The sequence below is a fragment of the Macaca nemestrina genome, chromosome 17, assembly GCF_043159975.1.
Source record: "Macaca nemestrina isolate mMacNem1 chromosome 17, mMacNem.hap1, whole genome shotgun sequence".
In the NCBI taxonomy this organism is placed as follows: Eukaryota; Metazoa; Chordata; class Mammalia; order Primates; family Cercopithecidae; genus Macaca; species Macaca nemestrina.
In genome coordinates, this window is record NC_092141.1 from 91627222 (window position 1) to 91654344 (window position 27123).

The 27123-nt window shown below is 49.9% G+C and overlaps 1 protein-coding gene across 1 annotated transcript in view; it reads right to left on the minus strand.

The window, feature by feature from the left end:
- Window positions 1-266: 266 nt before the first annotated feature.
- Window positions 267-27123, minus strand: part of LOC105469396 (WD repeat domain 45B) — a 32941-nt gene continuing 6084 nt past the window's right edge. Inside the window, exons 3-10 of the mRNA XM_071081892.1 lie at window positions 15762-15863; window positions 12125-12212; window positions 9686-9780; window positions 7238-7428; window positions 4815-4900; window positions 3098-3199; window positions 2239-2360; window positions 267-1743 (exon numbers count right to left, since the gene is read on the minus strand). Of these exons, the coding sequence (XP_070937993.1) occupies window positions 1637-1743; window positions 2239-2360; window positions 3098-3199; window positions 4815-4900; window positions 7238-7428; window positions 9686-9780; window positions 12125-12212; window positions 15762-15863 (893 nt within the window). The 3' untranslated portion in view covers window positions 267-1636. The remainder of the gene's footprint in view (window positions 1744-2238; window positions 2361-3097; window positions 3200-4814; window positions 4901-7237; window positions 7429-9685; window positions 9781-12124; window positions 12213-15761; window positions 15864-27123) is intronic.

Sequence of the window (27123 nt, forward strand, 5' to 3'; positions counted from 1 at the left end):
CCTCCCTCCTCCAGAAGTGCCCTCCAGGCAGGGGCAGGCCGTCAGCCCCGACACAGGGAGTGAGGAGGGCAGGCCGTCCCCGCCTCAGGGAGTGAAGCTCTAGGCTCTGCACCCAGTGGCCCTGGCTTCCACCTTGTCCTGTCACAGGCCGGCCCCCCTTCAGTCCCACAGGCTGTTCTGAAACCTACAGTCCAACCAGATTCTCACAAGGGCAACAGCGTTTGGCTTCATAACACACAATTCTATTTCCCATTACAGGTCCAGAGTACAACAAAATTAGTCACTTTTATTTAAAAGAAACATTACAAATAAGTGTGCAAAATTAAACATGATTAAATACACATAAAAGGAACATGCATACTTTACATCAAAATCCACATACAAAGTTAGTTGATTACATGACAGTAACAGTAAAGGAACTGAAGGAACTGGCAAAACCAAGAACTCGCTGCTACGCAGGTTTTATATGTTTGCAATCTGAAATCAAAACCATAAAATAGAGTTTCTTTAACGGGAATTTAAGAAAATTAAATATATATCCCAAGTAGCTGACAATATAGAGCCCATAACCTATTTTAGTTACCAAATGTTAAAAAAAGTTATGTGCCTTTCCTTCCCAAAATGTTAGTGTGTAGCTATTCTTATAAATGAGGGGAGGGGAGACGGTGGACTTGGGGGCTCGGAGGCCAGACCAAGGCATTTCCCTCCACGCCAGCGGGAACCGCAGCGGGCCCTCCCAGACCCTGCTCTGGCAGATGACCCCGACGTGACAGGATGTTTTCCCCCATAACAAATGTTCAAAGTCCGTGCATCACTCTGCTGTTCCCTACACGTAACCGGGAAACAGATTTAACCCAGAATGTAACCAGGAGACCCGCGTCCCTGCCCCGCACACGCCTGAGGTCCGACGGCTCGGCTTCTAGGGTGGCCTGGTGTCTGCCTCGTTCTAATGGCCCCAGCAGAGACGGGGACGCCACACACGGGCACAGATGACCACGCTGCGGGTACGGAGAAGACCACAGGCTGGGCTCACACGAGGGGACCATTCACGCTGCGTTCTCTCTACAGGGTCAGGTCGTTTTTCTTCATGTTCGGTCGGGAGAAGGAATTCCTTTCTCCTTTTCTAAGGCAAGCTGCTGGTGTTCTATTTAAATCTGCTTATAATGTAAGAACTTACGTTTGCACACGTGTTCACTTCCCCACTGCAGACTCAGTCAGAACGATGGAATCTGTTGCAAAAACAAACTTGAACTCGTCCACCCTCAGCCCAGTCCCCAGGTCTGTACGGAGCCCCTGTCAGTGTGAGACGCTGTGGAGCCACTGAAGCGAACGTCACAGCTGAACTCATGGGGGCAGCCACGGCCACTCGAACTGGTCACAGCTGAGCTCATGGGAACAGCCACGGCCACTCGAGCTGGTCACAGCCACTGAGTACCTACGGTGCCTTGATGATGATTCTCTCTTTAATACTGGAAATGGGAGTCCTTAGGAAAGCAGACAACCACATATGGCTTTGAGACCAAGGTCCCTGGGCAGCCCCTCCAGCCCGTGGCCCAGGAGGCCCCTGGGGCGCTGGCACCAGCCCCGAGAGCCTGAAGGCGGCAGGTGGTGGGTGCTGTGGCGCTCCCGGCTGGAGTCACAGCTTGTCATCGGTCATCTCTAGAAACTGCGCGTAGACATCCCGGATGCACTCCCCCTTGGGGTTGAACAGGAATTTGTAGTAGCTGCCGTCTGCACAAATCGCTGGGATAGAAGGAGACCATTTTACCCGTGTTTCTTTCCCCCAAAGTTAAAAGCAACAAGTCCCACTGAGCTGAACTGCAAACAGTCTCTTGGAGCCAGGCAGCTGCTCTGACAGCCCCAAACAGCCCCAAGTCCCCACTGAGTGCACTCGGCACTGTGGCTGGGCGCCCCGACTGTCTTGGGGTGAACATCTAGTCACCTAGTGTTGGCTACAGGGTAAGAAACATTCTTTGGTCATCTATACAAACACTGGAAGACCCGTCCCAGTGATTTCCTGGGGAGACTGGAGGGATGGGATGGGGGTTGAAGACATCCCAAATGGCCGTGCAGACCATAAGCGGACACACTGAGCCCACAGGAGAAATAAGGGGAACTGGGCGGCCATTGGTGCCACAGTGCGGCGGTGGGAATTTTATGGGAAGTTGGGTCTGAGGCTCAGTGGATGTAGCCCAGGTGGGATGGGCTGGGACGTTCCCTCCAGGAAGGACCACTCACCAATGACAGCGTTTGGCTCTGTTCCAAAGGCACAAATGCACGGAGAGCCTGAGGGAACCTGAAACTTGGAGAAACTCCACTTGGAACTGAAGTATTTTGGAAGGAAACTGGCTGAGGCCAAACTGTGAAGACAAAAAAATAAAGGGTGGTTGCATCTACAAAAGTTTACAGGGAAAAAAAAAATCACCTGCTTAAACTCAGACTGCTGCTGAAAATATTAAAATGCTATTTCATATAGTTTGAGCTTTAATGAATTTTTTTTTGCCATGCATGACAAAGCCTGTTGTATGATTTTATTTTTAAATTCTATTTTTGCTTTTAATTTTTTTTTTTTTGAGACGGAGTCTTACTCTGTCACCCAGGCTGGAGTGCAGGGGCGCAATCTTGGTTCATTACAAGCTCCGCCTCCGGGTTCAAGTGATTCTCCTGCCTCAGCCTCCCAAGTAGCTGGGACTACAGGTGCCTGCCACCACGCCCGGCTAGTTTTTGTAGTTTTAGTAGAGACGGGGTTTCACCATGTTGGTCAGGCTGGTCTCGAACTCCTGACCTCAGGTGATCCGCCCACATCGGCCTCCCAAAGTGCTGGGATTATAGGTGTGAGCCACTGTGCCCGGTCTGCCCTGATTTTTAAACCCCAAGAAATATCAGATGAACAAGACTTCAGCACTGATAGCATGTGAGGTCTATCCACACTGCTCTGCTGGCGTGGGGGCGTCTGTGTACACTGCCCTGATGACATGTGGGGTCTATCCACACTGCCCTGCTGGCTTGGGGGGGGGTCCCGTCCTGTCCACACTGAAACAACAAGGACTCCTTTCATCCTTGAGCTTTTCCCACCAGCAGGCCCCCTAACACCTACCTGGACTGTTTATTCCTTTTTGGATCTTCAGCTGCAAAGATATGCACTGTGCCGTGGTCACTGGAGACGCAGATGAGGGATGCGTCCTGATTGAAGTTAATGCTGCAGAGAAAACCAGCACGGCTCGGTCTTGTGTGGAAGTGGACAGAGACTTAACCCACAGCACTGTCAACGCCGCGGAAGACCCCAACATGCCCACTCTGGAGGCGCCGATTCTGAATGCGGCCCTTTCTTTAACAAGCCGACAACCATCCCCACGGCACCAGAGGTTGAAGCCACAAAGCCACAGCCACAATCCAGTGTATCACGGCAACAGTCTTCCTCGGGTGCCCCACAAATGCAGCTGGCGAGCTGTGTGTCTGGGACAGGGAAGGGGCTTCCTGCAGACCACCCCCCACATGCCACTCAGGGCTGCCCTCAGGAGACTCAGGTGAGAAACACACATTCTCTCCCACGATCCTGGCTCCAGGAGGTGCAGGCTGCCCCCGTGGAGGTCACCTGGGCTGGGGCAGGCATCGGCTGCGTGCTGTCTGTTCTGGGAGCAGACAGGCGTGTGCTCTGCACACCACAAGGCCCAGGACCTCACGGGTAAAGCCACTGTATTTATATATTAATTACATTTTCTTTCTTTCTTTTTTTTTTTTTGACACAGAGTCTTGCTCTGTTGTCCAGGCTGGAGTGCAGTGGGCATGATCTCGGCTCACTGCAAGCTCCACCTCCCAGGTTCAAGCGATCCTCCTGCCTCAGCCTCCTGAGTAGCTGGGATTACAGGCATAAGCCACCACGCCCAGCTAATTTTTGTATTTTTAGTACAGATGGAGTTTTGCCATGTTGGCCAGGCTGGTCTTGAACTCCTGACCTCAGGTGATCCACCTGCCTTAGCCTCCCAAAGTGCTGCGATTACAAGCGGGAGCCGCCACGCCTGGCTTAATTAATTACATTTTCATCTCAAAGACCCAAATGCTGCTCAATACTAGCCAAGGGGGAGGCACCAGGCCTCCTGGCCATGGCCACAGGGCATGAGATCCTACCGAAGTAGGGCTTCAGCATGAGACACCCAGGGGCTGTAGGGACACCACTGTGGGCGGCCATGCGGCCTCTGAGACTCTAACAGGCTGGAATCGGACAAACCAACACGGTCTCCAGCATCGCCTTAAACACAAGCCGGAGCGCTGGTCAAGAGGTGACACTGGCAAAAACACCAGAAAGACTAAAAATAAACAGGAGTGAACCCGAGCCCGCCAGCCAGGGCAGCAGCGCGACCCTGCTACAAAAACACAACCGGCCTGGCGTGTGGTACACAACTGTGGTCCCTGCTACTCAAGAGGCCGAGGCAGGAGAATGGCATGAGCCCAGGAGGTCGAGGCTGTAGTGAGCCGTGATAGCGTCACTGCAGTTCAGCCTGGGCAACAGAGCAAGACCTTGCCTCAAAACAAAAACCCCAAAAAACAACAACAACAAAACCCAGCAACTACTGATAAATGCGGAAGCAGGGTTAATTACGACATTCTTTCTACTTTTGTGTAATTTCCCACAATAAAAACTTAAAATTAATCACAATTTAAAAAGCTGAAACCCAACCCCCTAGCAGCCCAACATTCTCCCTCCTCCAGCCTTGTGGGGTAGAGGGTGCCTGCTCCTACCCCCTCCCACGTCCCAAAGGCCCATTTCCGTGCTGTTAGCCCAGAGCTCTTCTCCGGTGAAGGGGTGCCCTTACCAGTAAATATTGGCTGCTTGAGAGCCTCTTCGCAGTTCCTGGATTAAATGCCCTGATGAAGTATCAAATATTCTTATAAGGGTCCCCTTTGAAAAACAGTGAAGTGTTTCATTATCAAAGATTCAAAACTTTTTCGTTAGTTTTTGAAATGATTTACATTCACAAACCCATTAGTCCACACAAGCCTTTCTCCGACTCACCCACATCATCTAATACTTAACGTTCTCCTCCAACTGCCAGCACACGCTATGCCTCTGAGAAAGAGTTGGTTGGTGGCTCCTGGTCCCACAGCACTGGGCACAAGTCGAGAGAGGCTTCAGGAGACAACCCCCTGATCGGGCAGTGTGGACTCTGCCCCTGAACGCCTGCATCCCTGGCTGACACCCAGGAGGAACGCCCAGGCCCAGGCTCCTGCTCCTGCTACACGGTGTGCTCACCTCAGAAGCACTGTTGGAATCCTAACTCCCTCAAATAGCTAGGAACAGCAGCATGGGAATCCTGCCATCAAAAAGGTGAGGCAAAAAAAATAATAATAATAAAATAAAAGGACTTAAAACCACTCACGTCAGCTATGCTGGCTTTCCCAAGAAAGAGGTGCCCAAGACCTCGGGTGCCGGGGGCGTTTTTAACATTTCCTCCCGAACGAGGAGGACTCTTCAGCTGATTCCGACAGGTGGGAAAACGAGAACTGTTGCATCTTTTGTCGAACACTCTTTGACAACATCCAACAAAAAATCTGTATATCCTTCAACCCAGCAGCCCCTACTCCTGGGAGTTCAGTAAGGAGCCAGCTTGTGGGGGACAAGGCGGGAGCAGCTCTATAGGTGACTGCCGACAGCACAGGATGGGTCACAGATGTTGCAAGGCTCTGTGTAATCCCATCTACCTGGCTAACCCAGAGGGCACTGCTGAGCTAAGAAAGCAGGAAGCAGAGAAGCACCCACATTCGTAACAGGGAGATAAAGAAGAAAAAGTTGCAGGGAGGTGGGGATGGAGAATCTGAAGGTAAAAAAGATAAAATCCCAGCACTTTGGGAGGCCGAGACGGGCGGATCACCTGAGGTCAGGAGATTGAGACCAGCCTGACCAACATGGTGAAACCCCGTTTCTACTAAAAATACAAAAATTAGCCAGGCGTGGTGGCAGGTGCCTGTCATCCCAGCTACTCGGGAGGTGGAGGCAGGAGAATAGCTTGAACCCGGGAGGCGGAGGTGGCAGTGAGCCAAGATAGCACCACTGCACTCCTGCCTGGATGACAGATCAAAACTCAATCTCAAAAAACAAAACAAAACAAAAACAAACTACCTAGAAATAACTAAACCTGCTCTCAGCTGTGTCTCAGGAGTGAGCGGGACGCGCCCCAAGCCACGTGTCCCCACATGCTGAGGAGGGACCCTGGTGCTGGCACCGTGTCAAAGGGTAGGAGCAGGGCCCCCACACCAAACCTCCGCGGACAGTGCCCACAAATGGATCCCATCACTGGCTTGTGGTCTCACCTCCTTCACAATTTATAATTTCCTACAAAGCAACACTGGGCTTGCAGTCTTCAATGAAAACTATAGTAAAAGATACCAATTTTCTTTGTAAAAATCTGAATTCAGGCAAAAAGAAGTATAAAGAATCCCAGATTTAAAATTATTTTAAAAAGTTAACAGTTCTTCTGATCTCACACATTAAAAGACAATGTGTCCAACATGTCAATATTTTAAGTTATAATCTGGTGGTAATTCAATGAAGACATGTAACTAAGCAGGTAAAAAGGGTTTGGAGCTGTCTGTTCTCAGGCTGTGAAGACAGAAACACAGAAACTGTGGTTCTGCAAAATCTACAACAACATGACAAACCTGTCATGTCTGATTCTTCTAATAAACTTGGATGTGTATGTATTTTTGTTTCTTTTTTTTTTTGAGACGGAGTCTCACTCTGTCACCTGGGCTGGAGTGCAGTGGTGTGATCTCGGCTCACTGCAACCTCCACCTCCTGGGTTCAAGTGATTCTCCTGCCTTAGCCTTCTCAGTAGCTGGGATCAGAGGCACACACCACTATGCCTGGTTAATTTTTGTATTTTCAGTAGAGACGGGATTTCACCATCTTGGCCAGGCTGGTCTCAAACTCCTGACCTCAAGTGATCCGCCCGCCTTGGCCTCCCAAATTGCTGGGATTACAGGTGTGAGCCACTGCCCCTGGCCCTGTTTCTTTGGTTTATCATATTTTACAAGGCACTGCTTTGTAAATAATTGGAAATAAAACCAGTCCCTGGGTACAAGACGACCTGTGACATGACCAGCCAGGTCCACAGGCCCCTGAGGGGCTCCAGGTTGGGGCAGGCCCACTGCCTTTTGAGTCTTGATACAGGGAGTGGCCATTTTGCCGAGCCTGCTGCTCCAGGAGGCACAACGCCAACAAGGTGAGGGGCACACTTACTTTCTCAGATGCAGTTGCGATTCTTGTTCCCTGCAGGTTGAGTGCGATGCAGCTCAGGACACCCTCGTGTGCAGGGATGTCCACTGGAGGCTTCTCCGTGCTGGCCAGGTCCACGAGCTGCACATGGCCCGTGTGTGTGCCCGGGAAGGCCAGGAGGGAGTTATTACTATTGGGACAAAGGACACAGAGGCCTGCGTGGAGACAGAGGACACCAATCAAGAACTGCCTTTGATTTCTCGCAGCCAAAGTCCACTTTCTGCCCCCGAGTTCTCCGAAAAAATAGACGTATAGCATTTATATCAGAACCACAAATTCAATTTAGACTTTTCATTGTAAAGAGTATGAGAGGGCTAAGCAAAGCTACCTCACATGAGACTTCCTCATAATCAAGACATGTGCTGAATAACTCTACCAACCGTCTGTCCGTCATGGTACGCGCTACCGAAAACGCAATGCGAAACCGATCACTTTACCAATCGTCTGTCCGTCATGGTACGCGCTACCGAAAACGCAATGCGAAACCGATCACTTTACCAATCGTCTGTCCGTCATGGTACGCGCTACCGAAAACGCAATGCGAAACCGATCACTTTACCAATCGTCTGTCCGTCATGGTACGCGCTACCGAAAACGCAATGCGAAACCGATCACTTTACCAATCGTCTGTCCGTCATGGTACGCGCTACCGAAAACACAATGCGAAACCGATCACTTTACCAATCGTCTGTCCGTCCGTCATGGTACGCGCTACCGAAAACGCAATGCGAAACCGATCACTTTACCATCTGGGGCATTTCCCAAAAGATCTCAAAAGGCAAGAACCACAGACCACAGGGAAAGATGTTGCCACCGCCAGTTCTCAGAGAAATGCAAACTACAACCACAAGGAGATGCCATTACCAGTGAGATATCATCACACACGCACGGAACGGCTACAGCTAGAGAGACCGACAATGCTGGAACACTCATAAATCAAGGATGAGATGCAAGAGGACACACGGCCACTCTGGAAAATAAATGGCCGCATTTTACAGAGTCAGACACAACCACAACATGGCTGCGACCCGGCAGCCGAACCCTCAGTGTCAACGCAAGGGAAACAAAACGACCCACACAATGGCTGCTATGGAAACATGCACGGCACTCCTTCGTAACAGCCAAAAATGGCCAGAGACCAATAAAGTCACACACACACACACACACAGAGGACAAATACATGTAAAAACCACATAGACATACACACAAGACAAATACATGTAAAAAACATACACAGCCATCAAATACATGTAAAAAAAAAACGCACACAGAGGACAAATACATGTAAAAAACAAAACCTGGTGGTTGAGTGGGGAGGGGACTGCCCCAAGAAAGTTTTCCAGGAGATGAGACGGTTCTTTTTTTCTTTGGAGTCTCACTGTTGCCCAGGCTGGAGTGCTGTGGCGCAATCTCGGCTCACTGCAACCTCTACCTCCTGGGTTCAAGTGATTCTCTTGCCTCAGCCTCCCGAGTAGCTAGGACTACAGGCGCCTGCCACCACGCCTGGCTAGTTTTTTGTATTTTCAGTAGAGACAGGATTTCACTATGTTAGCCAGGATGGTCTCAAACTCCTGACCTTGTGATCCGCCGCCTCGGCCTCCAAAAGTGCTGGGATTACAGGCTTGAGCCACTACACCTGGCCACAAACGGTATTTATTTATTTATATTTATTTATTTTTTGAGACAGAGTCTACCTCTGTCGCCCAGGCTGTAGTGCAGTGGCGTGATCTCGGCTCACTGCAAGCTCCGCCTCCCAGGTTCCCGCCATTCTCCTGCCTCAGCCTCCCGAGTAGCTGGGACCAGAGGCGCCCGCCACCACGCCTGGCTAATTTTTTTGTATTTTTAGTAGAGACGGGGTTTCACCGTGTTAGCCAGGACGGTCTCGATCTCCTGACCTCGTGATCTGCCCGCCTCGGCCTCCCAAAAGTGCTGGGATTACAGGCGTGAGCCACCGCGCCCAGCCAAGAATGGTATTCTTAAAAAGAGTGAGTTTTATGTAAATTTTACCCCAACAAAGCCAGGGGCAAAACCTCAACATTTAAAGAGATATGAAGATGGTACAACAAATGACAAAGTCACACACAATCCATCCTCCAATTCAGAAGACAAGGGAAGGAAATGCTTGAGCCCAGAGCTCAGTGGCTCCCAATGTGGTGAAAACATAGGTTCCTGGTTCACTGTGGAGGTCCTGAGAGGCCACGATCACTGGGTGGGAGGGGACAGGCCCCCACTCTGTGACTCTGGTCAGAAGGTAGTTTTGGGGTGCTGAGCTCTGGGCCCTGGAAGGTCAGTCTCCTCTGGAGGCCCCTCTGTGCTCAGGACTGCTCTCGCCAAGGCACCCTGCTCAGAAAGAGGCCTGCGCGGAGAAGGGAGTGCCAGGACAGGCGTCGCCCCGTCTGCTCAGTTCCTCACCTTTGGGGTTGTAGCAGGTTTCGAAGACGTGCAGCTGATGGGGATTGTGTGTGAATGTGAACACCTTAATCATGGAGTCCAAAACCACCACGATTCTGCAAAGAAAAACATGGTCAGAGCCGCTTTCCTCTCAAGTCAAACCCAATCATTTTACGCTCCTGGTCTTCTCATACTGAAACTGAGAGACACTGGAAATACCACACAGAAAAGGATCATTCCTGAAGAAAAACCTCTGGAGGCAGGAACCAGCGCCAGGCCTGGAGGCGAGCGCACGAGGCCGGCTCTGCCGAGGGAGCCTCTCGCCCGGGTGCACAACAGCCTAAGAGACGTCGCTGAGGTTCACAGACATCCAACCTTTCATCTGGGTTCAGAACCCAGAAAACACATAGCAGAAGCGATATTTTTATGCTACTGTGTCTGGAAAAAATAAGAAAAGTCTGAAAGCAGAAGTTCCTAGATCTGGCTCAAGCGTTTGCATTATTTTTTTATTTATTTTTTTTTTTTGAGACGGAGTCTGGCTCTGTCGCCCAGGCTGGAGTGCAGTGGCTGGAGCTCAGCTCACTGCAAGCTCCGCCTCCCGGGTTTGCGCCATTCCCCTGCCTCAGCCTCCCGAGTAGCTGGGACTACAGGCGCCCACCACCTCGCCCAGCTAGTTTTTTGTAGTGTTTAGTAGAGACGGGGTTTCACCATGTTAGCCAGGATGGTCTCGATCTCCTGACCTCGTGTTCCGCCCGTCTCGGCCTCCCAAAGTGCTGGGATTACAGGCTTGAGCCACCGCGCCCGGCCTATTATTTTTTTTTAATAGACAGAGTCTTACTTTGTTGCTCAGGCTGGAGTGTAGTGGCACGACCTCGGCTCACTGCAACCTCCACCCCCTTGAGTTCAAGCAATTCTCCTGCCTCAGTCTCCCAAGTAGCTGGGATTACAGGCGCACCTCCATGCCCAGCTAATTTTTGTATTTTTAGTAGAGATGGGGTACAGGCTGGTCTCTAACTCCTGACCTCATGATCCGCCCACCTCGGCCTCCCAAAGGGCCGGGATTACAGGCATGAGCCACGGTGCCGGAGACATTTGCATTACTAAGGGCCTTTAAATACTGACGTTATTAAAATGACAAACCCACACAAAAATGCAGGAAAGCTGGCCGGGTGCAGTGGCTCATGCCTGTAATCCCAGCACTTTGGGAGGCCGAGGCGCACGGATCATGAGGTCAAGAGATTGAGACCATCCTGGCCAATGTGGTGAAACCTTGTCTCTACTAAAAATACAAAAATCAGCCGGGCACGGTGGCTCACACCTGTAATCCCAGCACTTTGGGAGGCCGAGGCGGGCAGATCACCGGGTCAGGAGATGGAGACTATGCTGGCTAACACAGTGAAACCCTGTCTCTACTAAAAATACAAAAAAATCAGCCAGGCATTGTGGTGGGAGCCTGCAGTCCCAGGTAATCGGGAGGCTGAGGCAAGAATTGCTTGAACCCGAGAGGTGGGCTTGCAGTAAGCCGAGATCACGCCACTGCACTCCAGCCTGGGTAACAAGAGAGAGACTCTGTCTCAAAAAATAATAATAATAATTAAAATTAAAACAAAACAAAACAAAAATAAGCCGGGCATGATGGCGTGCACCTGTAGTCCCAGCTACTTGGGAGGCTGAGGCCGGAATTGCTTGAACCCGGGAGGCAGAGCTTGCAGTGAGCTGAGACTGTGCCACTGCACTCCGGCCTGGCAACAGAGCAAGACTCTATCTCAAAAAAAAAAAAAAAAAAAAAAAAAACAAAAGAAACAAAAACAAAAAAAAGCAGGGAGGTGGAATGACCTCTGTTTACATCCAACTTGCTTGGCCACTGTCCTCCCACAGCCGACAGAGATGGAAATCTTAGAGTAAAATATGGAAATCATATTAAATAAAAACCCGAATGAACGAACTCTGCGCTATTTTGCTCAATGTACTAGGACAAACTTCCATATTCCCCCTAAATGCCCCTGAGGCCATGGCTGACAGAGCCACCTGCTACTTTCAACACAGAAAATTCAGTTTTCCTTTACCCTCAAATCGAAAACCTTTATTGAGAGGCAGCATTTGGCAAAGTATGGGCTAAAAGCAAGGTAATTCAAGGCTCAAAACTCATGTCTTCAGCTCTGCACCTATCAGAATGGGACAGAACTCACCACAGTGAGACCCACTGCCTGGGACACTGTGGCGTGTGCCATCCACGCCCACCACCTACTTACCTCCAGTGGAGCCCCGAAAACAAATACAATTCGCTGCCTTTCTTGCAGCAATATAAATAATGCTTATATCCTTTGGGTCATAAAAACCAGGGCCAACATTTTAATACATAATTTCCTAAACATTTTTCTGCTAGAAATAGAAAAGTATTTCAGCCATCTTTAGAGAAAGTAAAATTCCACTTTAAAAAGTTACTGACACCAAACCCACCTATCTCGCCGCAGTTTGACTGCCTTGACTTCTGTAGAAAATTCTATTTCAATAACAGTCTTCTTCTTCAAGTCATCCCAGATCATTACTGAAACATCAGAAAGAACAGATGAACGCAGTCATGAACAGTCACGAACAGTCATGAACAGCCACGGTGCTGGGATGCAGAGATGCCAGCTTGACACCTAAGGCGGTTTCTCTTCCCACTGGCACGGCTGTGCCCAGCCCCAGGCCTCAGACACACACCCGCACCTGGGAGGCCTTGGGGTACAACTCAAACAGGGAGCTGTGCCGGGGATCTGCCCTCGGGCCCCTTCCCCACTCACAGCGTCTCCCCTTCTTGGTAGCTGGCCGCCCACTTGCTCCCTCCCCGCCCGTTCCTCTCTCAGTGCGCACGGCCCGGTCCCGGTCTCAGGCGACCCACTGGCCTCACACACAGGCACGCGAAGCACGTTCATCTCCTCTCTGCCGACCCTTGCCTGGTTACTTTCCTCTCCCTGACCTTCCTTGATTCCACCCAACTGAGCCCACGGGCAAGCTGACCAATGACGTTAAAGTGCTGGAGATAAACCTGCATCAGGAAGGGCGGTTTCAGCTTTAAAGTGAAATCAGAGGGACACAAATCAGGGCCAACGAGGTTTTCACTCCACTCAACGTCCTGAGTTGTTCTTGTTCTTTTTTTGTTTTTTTGAGACAGGGTGGAGTGCAGTGGCGCGATCTTCACTCACTACAGCCCAGGCTCAAGAGATTCTCCCACGTTAGCTTCCCAAATGGCTGGGACTACCGGCCTGCACTACCATGCCCAGCTAAGTTTTGTTTATTTGGTAGAGGTGGGGTTTTACCATGTTGCCCAGGCTGGCCTCAAACTTCTGGGTTGAAGTGATCCACCCTCCTCAACTTCCCAAAGTGCTAGGATTGCACGTGTGAGCCACCGCACCCAGCCCCTGCTCCTTTTTAAGTTCAAAACTTCTTCTGTCTTGTTTGCCTAACATTGCAACATTCTATTAGGATAAATTAGCAGTTTGTGTTCTAAGGGCTGATGTACCAATAAGCTTTAGGGATGAGAATGCCAGCCAGCACCGTGCTTCTGAAGAACCACAGGAGGGATGGGTGCAGTGGCTCACGCCTGTGATCCCAGTGCTTTGGGAGGCTGGGGTGTGAGAGCCCTTGAGGCCAAGAGTTCAGGACCAGCCTGGGCAACATAGTGAGACTCCCATCACTGAAATAAAAAGTTATTAAAAATTAGTCACAGCTACTCAGGTTGAGTCCAGGAGTCTGAGGTTGCAGTGAGCTATAATCACCCCCCCTGCACTCCAATATGGGCAACAGAGGAAGACCTGGTCTCCAAAAAACACAGCCAGGCATGATGGGTCACACCTGCAATCTCAGCACTTTGGGAGGCAGAGGCGGGCGAATCAATGGAGCTCAGAGTTTGAGACCAGCGTGGGCAACATGTCGAAACACTCTCTACTAAAAACACAAAAAGTAGCCGGGTGTGGTGGGTGCTCCTGTCATCTCAGCTACTTGGGAGGCTGAGGCGGAAGGATCACCTGAGCCTGGGGAGTAAGCCAGGATTACACAACTGCATTCCAGCCTGGGCAATACAGTGAGACCCTGTCTCAAAACTAAATAAACAAATAAAAATCAAGTTTACTAGTAAAAAAAAAAAGTACCTTTAGATGTTACAAAAAGTACGTGGTACTCAAAAACCTGCTGAATACTGCTTTCTTCTACATCTGTGAAATTTCTAAGGCTTTTTCACCTCTTAGAAACCTTATAATGAGAATGAGACCTGAGATTTCTCATACAAATGGCTCCCTTGTTAGCACCTGGGGTCCCCCAGCAATGCCAGAGGTAAGGCAAGGGAAGCGGCCCTCGAGGCCTCCTGACTTCCACCTGTAAGCTTCCCTTCCTCCTCAATGGTCGATGAAGTTCTCCATGACAAGACACAGACCAAATCTCCAGCAGGATTTCTGCCCATCCCCAATTAGCCAGGGCAAAGTCATTCTCCTGCAAAGCCTGCCCAGCTCTCTCTGTGGAACCTCCGCTGTCCCTTCTGGGTGGGCTCCTCCAGAGGACCCACAAGCCACAGGCCTCTGCCCCTCTGGGCTAGGCTAGCTCTCAACTCTGCTTTGAAGCTGGCAGACTAACCTCGGACCTGTGAGACTACAGAACTGCTCAAACGCCAAGACCTCAAGCCCTGTCTTCCACTGTTCTTCCTGCCAATAATCTCTCCCCATTTCATTTCTCTGCTCCTAATTCCAAAACAAAAATAAACGTATCAGGCAGGGCCAGCCCTCACCTGAGTGTGTCAGGCAGGGCCAGCCCTCACCTGAGTGTGGACTCTCTTCCGCACATTCATGTTCATGCAGTTCACGGGGCTCTGCTGAGAACTGTGAGCTGGGCCCCAAAGCCTGTCACGAGTCATCTAGAACCTTCTGCCTTTCCACACAATCCCTTTGTGCCTGACCTGGGCTGGGCTATTCTATTCCTAAGTACGTGGTCTCACCCAGATCCTAGTTCACCCGCTCACTTCCCACTTGGCATGCGGCGCCCCCACAGCCCCATCCTGGTCTTGATTCCGAACTGCCTCCTTCACTGAGCCTCTCCTTCCCTCCCCACCTCCTTCCACCCCACCCACCCACCACTGGGCTCCCACTCAGCCATCCTCCAAGACCACCGGCAGCCTTCAACGTCACCAAAACCAGAGCGCTTTTCTCAGGCCTCCTCCCGCCTAGCACTGGGCTCCGATGAGGATGCTCGCTCCACTTTTCCTGCCTCTCCCCATCAACAGCGGCTTTCCACGCCTGCCCCATCCTCTGGTGTCTCTTCACTCACCTCATGCACTGTGTCCAGACCAGAACTTTCCCAAAACACAGATCTGATGGCATCTCCTTCCGGGCCACACGTTACCTGGCATTCGAGCCTCCCAGAGATCTGCCTCCCACCTCCCGCCCCCAGCCTACCTCCCGCCTCCCATCCCCAGCCCACCTCCCATCCCCAGCCCACCTCCCACCTACCGCCTCCTGCCTCCCACGTCTTCCGTGTTCTGCCCTCCATTCCTGGATGTTTCGCCTCGAGCCCTCTTTCCTCAACCAACAGCGAGGTTAGGCTGGCACGAGGCACGCAGCTGTCAGGAAAGCTGTCTGCTCCTCCCTCTACTTAAAAGGGCCAGAGCTCTCATGCCACATTGTCTGCACTCACATGCACGGACTCCCGCCCCAACAAAAATATCCCGAAACCCAGAGCCAAACTGGATTTCTGTTCTACGTAGCTATGAAACTAATGTTCCTTTAAGTCAATGGCTCTCAGTAAGAAAAAAAAAAATCCTTCTACCTTGCATTAAAATGAATTCATGACATTTATGATGTCAACCTAAGGTGCAGCGGGCCCGTTTTCTGTTTACTGACTGACCGAAAAGCACGTGTTCTATGACAACTCAAGCGAGTGATGCTCTTCAGGTGCTCCGTACGGGAACAGAGACCTGGCGCCCTCTCCACCTGCTTCCTCCCCAGCGACCAGTCCTGGGTATTTCACAAAACTGCTAGGGAAAATCACACATGGCCACAAACAGAAACACATTCAAAAAAAGACTGGGATACATGAGGCATGATTCTTAAATACACAATTACAGTACCTTTGTTGGGTGGGTATTTCGGCTTTTTTCCACCACCAACTAAAGCTAAATAGTTGCAGCGAAATAACATTTCAACATGGCCAACTCCTCCTTCCAGAAATTCTGAAATGATAGTTTTAAAAAGACAAATGTTACAAGTTAGTATGTATATTTTACAATAAAAAAGAAAAGAGAAAGTCAAAACAGGTAACGTGGTAATTTTCTTTTTTTTTTTTTTTGTAAGAGACAAGATCTCACTGTGTTGCCCAGGCTGGAGTGCAGCTCTTCACAGGTACAATCACAGCTCACTGCAGCCTTCAACTCCTGGGCTCACATGATCCTCCTGCCTCAGCCTCCCAAGCAAGCTGGGAATACGGGACTTTTTTTTTTTTTTTTTTTTTTTTGAGACAGAGTCTTGCTCTGTCGCCCAGGCTGGAGTGCAGTGGTCGGATCTCAGCTCACTGCAAGCTCCGCCTCCCGGGTTTAGGCCATTCTCCTGCCTCAGCCTCCTAAGTAGCTGGGACTACAGGCGCCCGCCACCGCGCCCGGCTAGTTTTTTGCATTTTTTAGTAGAGATGAGGTTTCATCGTATTAGCCAGGATGGTCTCGATCTCCTGACCTCATGATCCACCCATCTCGGCCTCCCAAAGTGCTGGGATTACAGGCGTGAGCCACCGCGCCCGGCCGGGACTTTTTTTTTTGAGATGGAGTCTTGCTCTGTCACCCAGGCCAGAATGTGGTGGCACGATCTCACTGCAACCTCCACCTCCTGGGTTCAACCCACTCTCCTGCCTCAGCCTCCCCAGGTCGCTGGGACTACAGGCATGCACCACCATGCCCAGCTAATTTTTGTTTTTTTTTTTTTTTGTTTTTTTTTTTTTTTTTTTTTGAGACGGAGTCTCGCCCTGTCGCCCAGGCTGGAGTGCAGTGGCGCAATCTCGGCTCACTGCAAGCTCCGCCTCCCGGGTTCATGCCATTCTCCTGCCTCAGCCTCCCGAGTAGCTGGGACTACAGGCGCCCGCCCCTGTGCCCGGCTAATTTTTTCTATTTTTAGTAGAGACGGGGTTTCACCATGGTCTCGATCTCCTGACCTTGTGATCCGCCCACCTCGGCCTCCCAAAGTGCTGGAATTACAGGCGTGAGCCACCACGCCCGGCCGATTTTTGTATTTTTAGTAGAGATGGGGTTTCACCATGTTGGCCAGGCTGATCTCAAACTCCTGACCTCAAGTGATCCACCTGCCTTGGCCTCCCAAAGTGCTGGGATTACAGACATGAGCCACCGTGCCTGGCCTACAGAACTCTTTTTTTTTTTTTTTTTTTTTTGAGATGGAGTCTGGCTCTGTCGCCCAGGCTGGAGTGCAGTGGCCGGATCTCAGCTCACTGCAAGCTCCGCCTCCCGGGTTTACGCCATTCTCCTGCCTCAGCCTCCCGAGTAGCTGGGACTACAGGCGCCCGCCACCTCGCCCGGCTAGTTTTTTTGTATTTTTTAGTAGAGACGGGGTTTCACCGTGTTCACCAGGATGGTCTCGATCTCCTAACCTCGTGATCCGCCCGTCTCGGCCTCCCAAAGTGCTGGGATTACAGGCTTGAGCCACCGCGCCCAGCCTACAGAACTCATTTTTAATCAGCAATTTATATCTAACTATCATCAGAAATGAGAAAGGTGACTGGCTAAAAAAAATAGTGCTAGGTTTCCAACTTCTCTCAGCTTACTGTCGTCATGTTCACTGTTTCATAAAGGCTGAGCACACAACACCCCAGGAAGCTAACTCAGAAAAATGTGTGAAATACTTGAATCCATATTTCAAGAGATGGCAAAACCCGTAAACTCCAAGAAAGCATCCTAAACCTGTAAACTCCAAGGAAGCATCCTAAACCCATAAACTCCAAGAAAGCATCCTAAACCTGTAAACTCCAAGAAAGCATCCTAAACCCGTAAACTCCAAGAAAGCACACTAAAAGCTTTACTGCTCGGGAGGCTGAGCAGGCAGATCAGCCTGGTCAAGAAAGAGACCAGCCGGGCCAACATGGTGAAACACTGTCTTTACTAAAAACACAAAAATTAGCTGGGCGTGGTGGTGGGCACCTGTAGTCCCAGCTACTCAGGAGGCTAAGGCAGGAGAATCACTGAACCCAGGAGGCTGAGGGTGCCGTGAGCTGAGATCACACCACTGCACTCCAGCTTGGTGACAGAGACTCCATCTCAAAAAAAAAAAAAAAAAAACTTTAATGCTGAGTGATTTTTATCATTTCTTTCTTTTTTTTTTTTTTTTTTAGAAACAGGGTCTTGCTATATTGCTCAGGCTGGAATGCAGTGAAGTGATCATAGCTCACTACAGCCTCAAACTCCTGGGCTCAAGGACCCCTCCTGCCTCAGGCTCCTGAGTAGCTGGGGCTATAGGCACACATCACCGCGCCTGGTTAATTTTTTCAGAAAAATTTTGTAGAACCGAGGTCTACTGTATTGCCCAGGCTGGTCTTGAACTCCTGGTCTCAAACAATCCTGCCATCTCAGCCTCCCAAAAAGCTGGGATTATAGGTGTGAGCCACCGCAGACTGAAATGCTCCAAACTGTTCATGAATTATGTAAGAGGAAAATGTCCACAAATTTTCAGAGGTCATCCATGACAAAAGGATGACCAATGCTCTCTGAGGGGAGCAACAGGGGCACACTGATGAGAAACTCCCACGTTCTGTATGGTTCACGTAACTCAGGACTGTCCACTCACTTCTGTCTGCAATGACCATGAGCTCTACCTCTCCAGTTACAGCTGCACAAAATGACTCAAAAGTGCCTCACCTTGATCTTTGAGATATCTGAAATTCAAGGCAGTTGGGCACAGTGGCTCACACCTGTAATCCCAGCACTTTGGCAGAGGTGGGAGGACTGTTTGAGCCCAAGAGTTCAAGGTCATCCTGGGCAACATAAGGAGATCCCTTCTCTACCAAAAATAAAAATTAAAAACTTGGCTGGCAGCAGTGGCTCATGCCTGTAATCCCAGCACTTTGGGAGGCCGAGGTGGGCAGATCACGAGGTAAGGAGTTTGAGACTAGCCTGCGTAACATAGTGAAACCCCGTCTCTACTAAAAATACAAAAATTAGCCGGCTGTGGTGGTGCATGCCTGTAATCCCAGCTACATAGGAGGCTGAGGCAGGAGAATCGCTTGAGCCCGGGAGGCGGAGGTTGCAGTGAGCAGAGATCACACCACTGCACTCCAGCCTGGGCAAAGGAGGGAGACTCCATCTCAAAAAAAAAAAAAAAAAACACCAGCACGGGCAACGTGCTTTTGGGACATCAAACTTGTGTGCACCAAAGGACACAATCAACAGAACGAAAGCACAGTCTATGGAATGGCAGAGCGTACTTGCAAGCCACACATCTGGTAAGTGGGAATATCCAGAGTACATGAAGGACTTTCCTAACTCAACAATAAAAACAACAACAACCTGATTTTAAAATTGGCAAAAGATTTGAACAGTACTTCTCCAAAGATCATTTACAAATGGCAACAAGTACAAGAAAAGATGCTCAGCATCATTAGGCATCAGAGACATCCAAATCAAATCCGCAGTGAGATGCCACCACCTCACACCCATCAGCATGACTAATGTTTTTCTTTTGTTGAGACAGGGTTGCCCAGGCAAGTGCAGTGATGGGAACAGGGCTCACTGCAGAGGATGGCTAATATTGTTTTTCAACCCAGGAAATAACAAGCACTGGCCAAGACAGGAGGTAAGGGAACTCTCACACCTGTCTGATACAGCTGCTCTGGAAACAAGTATGGCAGGTCCTCAACAAATCAGAGAGATTGGGCGCAGCAGCTCACTCACACTATAAATCCCAGCACTCTGAGAGGCCAAGGCGGGACAATGACTGGAGGCCAGGAGTTTAAGATCAGCCTGGACAACAGTGAAACGCTGCCTCAATTAAAAAATAATAAAAAGGCTGGGCGTGGTGGCTCACGCCTGTAATCTCAGCACTTTGGGAGGCGAGGCAGGTAGATCACTTGAGATCAGGAGTTCGAAACCAGCTTGGCCAACATGGTGAAACCTCGTCTCTACCAAAAATTAAAAAAAAAATAGCCAGGTGTGGTGGCAGGCGCCTGTAATCCCAGCTACTTGGGAGGCTGAGGCAGGAGAATCACTTGAACCCAGGAGGCGGCGGTTGCAGTGAGCTGTGATCGTGCCACTACACTCCAGCCTGGGCAACACAGCAAGATTCTGTCTCAAAAAAAAAAAAAAAAAAACTAATTTTTATAAATCAAAAAGTTACCATATGACCACTGGATGCAGTGGCTCACACCTATAATCTCAGCACTTTGAGAGGCCTAGGCGGGGGAATCACGAAGTCAGGAGATCAAGACCACCCTGGCCAGCATGGTGAAACCCTGTCTCTACTAAAAAGACAAAAATTAGCCTGGAGTGGCAGTGCACATCTGTAGTCCCAGCTACTCGGGAGGCTGAGACAGGAGAATTGCCTGAACCCAGGAGGCGGAAGCTGCAGTGAGCCAAGATCTCCACTGCACTCCATCCAGCCTGGGTGACAGAGTAAGACTCCGTCTCAAAAAAAAAAAAAAAAGAAAAGAAAAGAAAAAGAAAAAAAAGTTACCATATGATCCAGCAATCCCACTTCTAGTTATATAAGCAAAAGAACTCAAGGCAGGGTCTGGAAGAGATACCTGCACACCCACGCTTACAGCAGCATCATTCATAATAGCAAGGATGCAGAAGGACCTGAGTCCACAGGTGGAGAAATGAATAAGCAACACGTGCTCCACACGTGCAATGATTTATTACTCAGCCTTAAACAGAAGCAATTCTTTCTCATTTATTATTTTTTCAAGATAAGGTCTCACTATGTTGCCCAGACTGCTCTCAAACTCCCGGCCTCAAGCAATCCTCCCGCCTCAGCCCCTGAAAACACTGGGATTACAGGGGTGAGCCGTGGTACCTGGCCTGAAATTCTGACACAGGCTGCAACAGAGATCCTAGAGGACACTACGCTAAGTGAAATAAGCCAGGCGGAAAACAAGTCCTATATGATGGCATTCACAGCAAGTCCCTACAGCAGTCAAGTCCACAGAGACAGAAAAGCAGAATGGTGCTCACTAGGAGACAGGGGAGAGAGAATTAATGGATGCAGAGTTTGGTTTTCCAAGATGAAATTCTAGAGGTCTGTTTAACAACAATGTAAATATATTTAACATTACTGATCTATACGCTTAAAAATGGTTAAGATGGTAAATTTTATTTTACATGCTTTTTTACCTTAATTTTTTTTTCAAATGCTGCCACCAAAGACCTGCTTCGCCCCAGGTGTTAGAAGCGTAACTGTTTCCTCAATGTAGGTTCAGTAAGTTTTAGACACACATCTGAGTGACCTGAGAATCATGCCAAGGTCACTAGTGTGTTCTTCAAACACTATTCAACTGAGAGACAAAGTTTAGCCCTTTTATAAACTACGTGATCTTAGGCTTATTAATAAAGTTATTAATGCTTCATCTGTCGTCTTTTCAGGTTTTTTTTTTTTTTTTTTTTGAGATGGAGTTTCGCTCTTGTCACCCAGGCTGGAGTGCAATGGCACGATCTCGGCTCACTGCAACCTCCACCTCCTGGGTTCAAGCGATTCTCCTGCCTCAGCCTCCCAAGTAGCTGGGATTACAAGCGCTCATCATCACACCCAGCTAATGTTTGCATTTCTAGTAGAGACGGGTTTCGCCATGTTGGCCAGGCTGGTCTCGAACTCCTGACCTCAGGCGATCCACCCACCACGGCCTCCCAAACTGCTGGGATTACAGGCGTGAGCCACTGTGCGCAGCCGTCTTTTCAAGTTCTAAAAGCAACAAGTCATTCCCTTAGCAAGATGTGATTCTGGCTAATGGTTAAGAGAAGAAATGTTGGCTGGGTGCAGGGGCTGATACCTGTGATCCCAGCACTTTGGGAGGCCGAGGCAGATGGATCACCTCAGGTCGGGAGTTCGAGACCAGCCTGACCAACATGGAAAAACCCCGTCTCTACTAAAAATACAAAATTTGCCGGGCGTGGTGGCAGCAGCTCACTCACACCTGTAATCCCAGCACTGTGGGAGGCCAAGGCGGGACGATGACTTGAGGCCAGGAGTTTAAGATCACCCTGGACAACACAGTGAGACACTGCCTCAATTAAAAAAAAATAAAAAGGCCAGGTGTGGTGGCTCAGGCCTGTACATGCATGTCTAATCCCAGCTACTCAGCAAGCTGGGGCAGGAGAATCGCTTGAACCCGGGAGGCAGAGGCTGCAGTGAGCTGGGATCGCACCCATTCAGCATGGGTGACAGAGCAAGACTGTCTTAAACAAACAAAAAAAAAGAATTAAGAATTAAGACAAACACAGTCAGTCACCAGCACAGTTAGCTATGCAGTCTCTGAGTTTTAACCATGGAAAGAAAAAAAAGAACAGATTTTTCAGAATCAAGAGAAGAGGCGGAGGAGAGTGAAGGCCTTTCCTGCAATGAAAAGTAATCAGAGGTAACAGCCCAACTTCAGGAGTTAGAGAGGACTTTTAAACCCCTGCCAAAGAGATTCTCCCATAGCACCTGGCCCCCACCTCCTGCGGCTGAAGAGGGAGAGAGGGTCTCCCCACAGAAAGACCAGGGTTACTTTCAGAGCCTCCTACGTTCCAGACCCCAAGGGCTGGTACTAAAATATTACAAAGAACAGTCCTTGTTACAGAAAAATGTAAGATACAATAAATCTTTCTGAGTTTCTCTTCAAAGGGTTTATTTAGCCTGCTAACTTCCTTATCCTTTGTTCTCAAACTCAACTTTCTTGTTCTTCCTTGCCCCCAGTTACTGTAAATAGCCTACCTGCTTCCCGTCAGCTCTTATCAACAACTCACACCTGTTCCCTCGGTTGCCTGTATCCAGTGTTCCCCGGAACTGCACGTCTCACACGCTCCACTTCTGTACCTCACACCCCTCCCCTTCTATATTGAGAAAAACATGTACAAGTAGCCAATCAGGTCAGCTCAGATTGTGCCGTCCGACCCCAGCCCATGGGGGAGTGACGCAGAGACAGGGACTGCGTTCAGGATAAAATCCCCTTGGTCTCCTTTGTTCTCTGTGCTCTTGCCATCTTGACTGATGCAAGTGGCACCCTTCTGCAGAAGTAAATTGCCTTGCTGAGAGAATTAAACTTTTGCCTGAGTGCTGGTTTACTTCGCAGCACCGAGCATTTACTCCTGGAACATTCTATATCCAACAAAAAGAAGAAATGCCCAAGTCTGCCCAGGATGTCAGCGTCTGCATCTCTAAGGGTCCCTAGCTGCTGGACTTCTCTATAATAGCAACTAAAACTGCAGCAATAGGTTGCGAAGGACACAAAACAGGCTCCTACTAAACATCAGCTGAGGAAAACTTGAGGTACACCCCAGTCCTTGTGGTGGAGAAAAACTCTCTCCTCTAATCATGGTCTCTCTCTGCTCTCACACAGTTATCAACACAGAAGACTTCTGTGACCAAAGCAGACACCACACAGCAAACCCCAGCCGGGTATCCTCTCACTCAGTCGACAGCATCTACCTGGAGACGTGTGAGATCCTCAGGTTGAGGGCTCAGTCCCCAAGACTGTCTGCACCACACACCAGTCGCAAGTCAGAACCTTCAAAACTTCTGACTGACCAGCTTCAAGTTGGGGTTCCCGTGACCCCTTCTTTGGGTTCAATTTGCTGACACAGCTCACTGAACTCAGGGAAACACTTCCTCATGTTTACCAGTTTATAACAAAGAATATTACAAAGGACACAGATGAACAGATGCACAGGGCAAGGTATTCGGGGAAGGACGCAGAGCTTCCACCAAGCTTGCTGAACCCTGTCTCCCTGGGATTTTATGGAAGCTTCGTGACATCAGCATTCCTTCCCCAGGGGCAGAGGGTGCGGCCTTCTCTGGGGAGGGTCTTAAGACCCACAATTAGAAAGGTGGGGGCGTGGTGGTTAATGCCTGTAATCCCAGCATTCTGGGAGGCCGAGGCAGGCAAATAACTTCAAGTCAGGAGTTCGAGACCAGCCTGGCCAACGCAGTGAAACCCCATCTCTACTAAAAATACAAAACAAACAAACAAACAAACAAAACAACCTAGCCAGGTGTGGTGGCAGGCACCCGTAATCCCAGCTACTTGGAAGGTTGAGGCACGAGAATCACTTGAACCCATGAGGTGGAGGTTGCAGTGAGCCAAGATGGAGCCACTGCACTCCAGCTTGGGAGAGATTCTGTGAAAGAAAAAAAGGGAAGAAAGGAAAGAAGAAAGGAAAGAAAGAAAAAGGTGGGGTGGCGGTGGGGAGACAGGACACGTTAGGGTGAACAGGGGTAGAAGGAGGTCAGAGGCCTCCCCTGAGGGCCAATATTGAAACGAAAAGACTAACCAGGGCTGTGGGAGTTACCAGCCAGGATGAAAACCAAAATATGTAATTACACCTCACCTCCACAGGCCCAGACTCTCCCAACAGAGCCTGCTGCCAAAGACAAGAAACTAATCAAAGACAATGGGGAAAGGGGTGTCTGAACATGGCATAAGCAGGCCGCACTGAAGACAGCGGAATGCCTGGGAACACCTCTGTCCACCGTGCAGACCCAGCAAGCTCACTGGCCGGGCCGGGCCCCAGTTACCCAGGTTCTATTCAGCTTTGTAATACAGGAGAGCTGTGTTTTTAAGTGACGAGTGGAGCTGACTTTTTCCACACACTCTTACATTTCTACAACCACTGGATACTTTAAGTATCGTTCTTGAAACATTGCTATTTGTTCCCATGACCAGTGAACGTTTTTGGCAGTAGACTCTCGGCCGTGTACGGTATGTCTGAATCCGAGTCCTGAGCTGTGATCTCACAGCACCACTATGAGGACCGTGACAAGCTGCGTTCTCCACTCTGGGCTGCTTCCCTGGGGTCCAGGGGCCTCCTAGAGTAGAACAGCCAGCCCATCTCTGGAAAGAACAAACCTGGGTGTACAATGGATGCAGGACCTATGTCGTGGAGCAGGGTGGGGGAACGCTGCCCCCCAAGACTGAAGGAGCAGGGATCCCCAAGGCGGCTTCCCTGAACTACCAGCTTCCTGTTCCTGCCAAGTGGCAGAAGGTGTATCTGGAAGAGGCGTCCTGCTCAGAGCCCACAGGCTCCTTATTCAATGCCACAGTCATGCTGCAGAGAACCATGCACAAGCCCAGATCCAGGACACACTGCAACGCAGGCTTCCTTCCCCACCACTCAGGAAAGCCAAGTTCTACAATAAAAAGGAACAAGGGCAAGTCTGCTGCTGCTCTTCACTGGTGTGTGTGTGTGTGTCTTCACTGGGGTGTGTGTGTGTGTCTTCACTGGGGTGTGGGTGTGTGTGTGTGTGTGGGGGGGGGGGTGTGTGTGTGTGTTTTGAGGCGGAATCTCGCTCTGTCACCCGGCTGCAGTGCAGTGGCAAGATCTTGGCTCACTGCAACCTCTGACTCCCTGGTTCAATAATTCTCCTGCCTCAGCCTCCTGAGTAGCTGAGATTACAGGCACGCACCACCACGCCCAGCTAATTTTTGTATTTTCAGTAGAGATGGGGTTTCACCATGTGGGCCAGGATGGTCTCGATCTCCTGACCTCGTGATCTGCCCACCTCGGCCTCCCAAAGCGCTGGGATTAGAGGCGTGAGCCGCCGCGCCCGGCCCGCTCTCCACTGTTAAACTGTAAGCTGCCAGACGCAGAGCAGCAGGTGAGTCTAAGTGCAGAGACAAACTGTTTAAATGTGCCATGAAAAAGACAGTGTGGCCCTACCGTATCCATCTCACATTAGGGCCTATCTACTCACATAATCTGGAAATGGGAGCACACCACACACACACACATGTGAGAACTGACTGCATGCTAAGCTCAGGGACAGCCTGCCCCAGACACGGCCGAGCCAGCAGACGCACAGGACTGGGTACGTGAATGACGCACTAAACCATGACAATGGTACACTTTTCTGGAATTTAGAAGTTTTAGATGTTTAACTTTTTTTTTTTTTTGGAGATGGAGTCTTGCTCTGTCGCCCAGGATGGAGTACAGTGGCGCAATCTCGGCTCACTGCAACCTCGGTCTCCCGGGTTTAAGTGATTCTCGTGCCTCAACCTCCCCAGTAATTTGGATTACAGGCACACGTCACCACGCCTGGCTAACTTTTTGTATTTGCAGTAGAGACAGGGCTTCACCGTGTTGCCCAGGCTAGTCTCGAACTCCTGAGCTCAGGCAATCTGCCCACCTCAGCCTCCCAAAGTGCTGGGATTACAGGTGTGAGTCACCATATGGGCCGTCACATTCATTTTTATAAGAAATGTTGAACTTACTGTAAACACTTCATTAATTAGGAAGCAGTTGCTAATACGCTGTTGTGGTGTTATGAGACACAGACAGGCTTTCACCGGCGGTTCCTGGCTCCTAACACCCAGACCCTGCTACAGTCTTTTGTTATAATGTTGGGTGTGTCAGGCCTCAGGAACGAGAATCTCTCTCCTGCCCTCCTGTCGCCTGCTAAGGCAGAACTCAAACCTTCTCCACCTGATTGCAGGTCTGAAGACCCTCCGTAGAGAGGGTCCTGCCCTACACACTGGGAGAACGAATGCAGATACTATGAAGCTTCCTTAAAAATCCGGCCAGGCGCAGTGGCTCAAGCCTGTAATCCCAGCACTTTGGGAGGCCGAGACGGGTGGATCACGAGGTCAGGAGATCGAGACCATCCTGGCTAACACGGTGAAACCCCGTCTCTACTAAAAAATACAAAAAACTAGCCGGGCAAGGTGGCGGGCGCCTGTAGTCCCAGCTACTCAGGAGGCTGAGGCAGGAGGATGGCGTGAACCCGGAAGGCGGAGCTTGCAGTGAGCTGAGATCACGCCACTGCACTCCAGCCTGGGCGACAGAGCAAGATTCCGTCTCAACAACAACAAAAAAAAAATCCAAGAGGTGGCCGGGGTGTGGTGGCTCACGCCTGTAATCCCAGCACTTTGGGAGGCCGAGGTGGGCGGATCACAAGGTCAGGAGATCAAGACCATTCTGGCTAACACAGTGAAACCCCATCTCTACCAAAAATACAAAAAAAAAAAATAGCCGGGTGTGGTGGCGGGCGCCTGTAGTCCCAGCTACCCAGAAAGCTGAGGTAGGAGAAAGGCCTGAACCCTGGAGGCGGAGTGTGCAGTGAGCCGAGATCACACCACTGCACTCCAGCCTGGGCGACAGAGCAAGACATTAAAAAAAAAAAAAAAAAAAAAAAAAAAAAAAAATATATATATATATATATATATATATATATATCTCCAAAAGGTATTTTTTGTAACACATGTGGAAAAAAAAAGAAAAAAATCAAAGAAAAATGAATTTTGAAGTAAAAAAATAA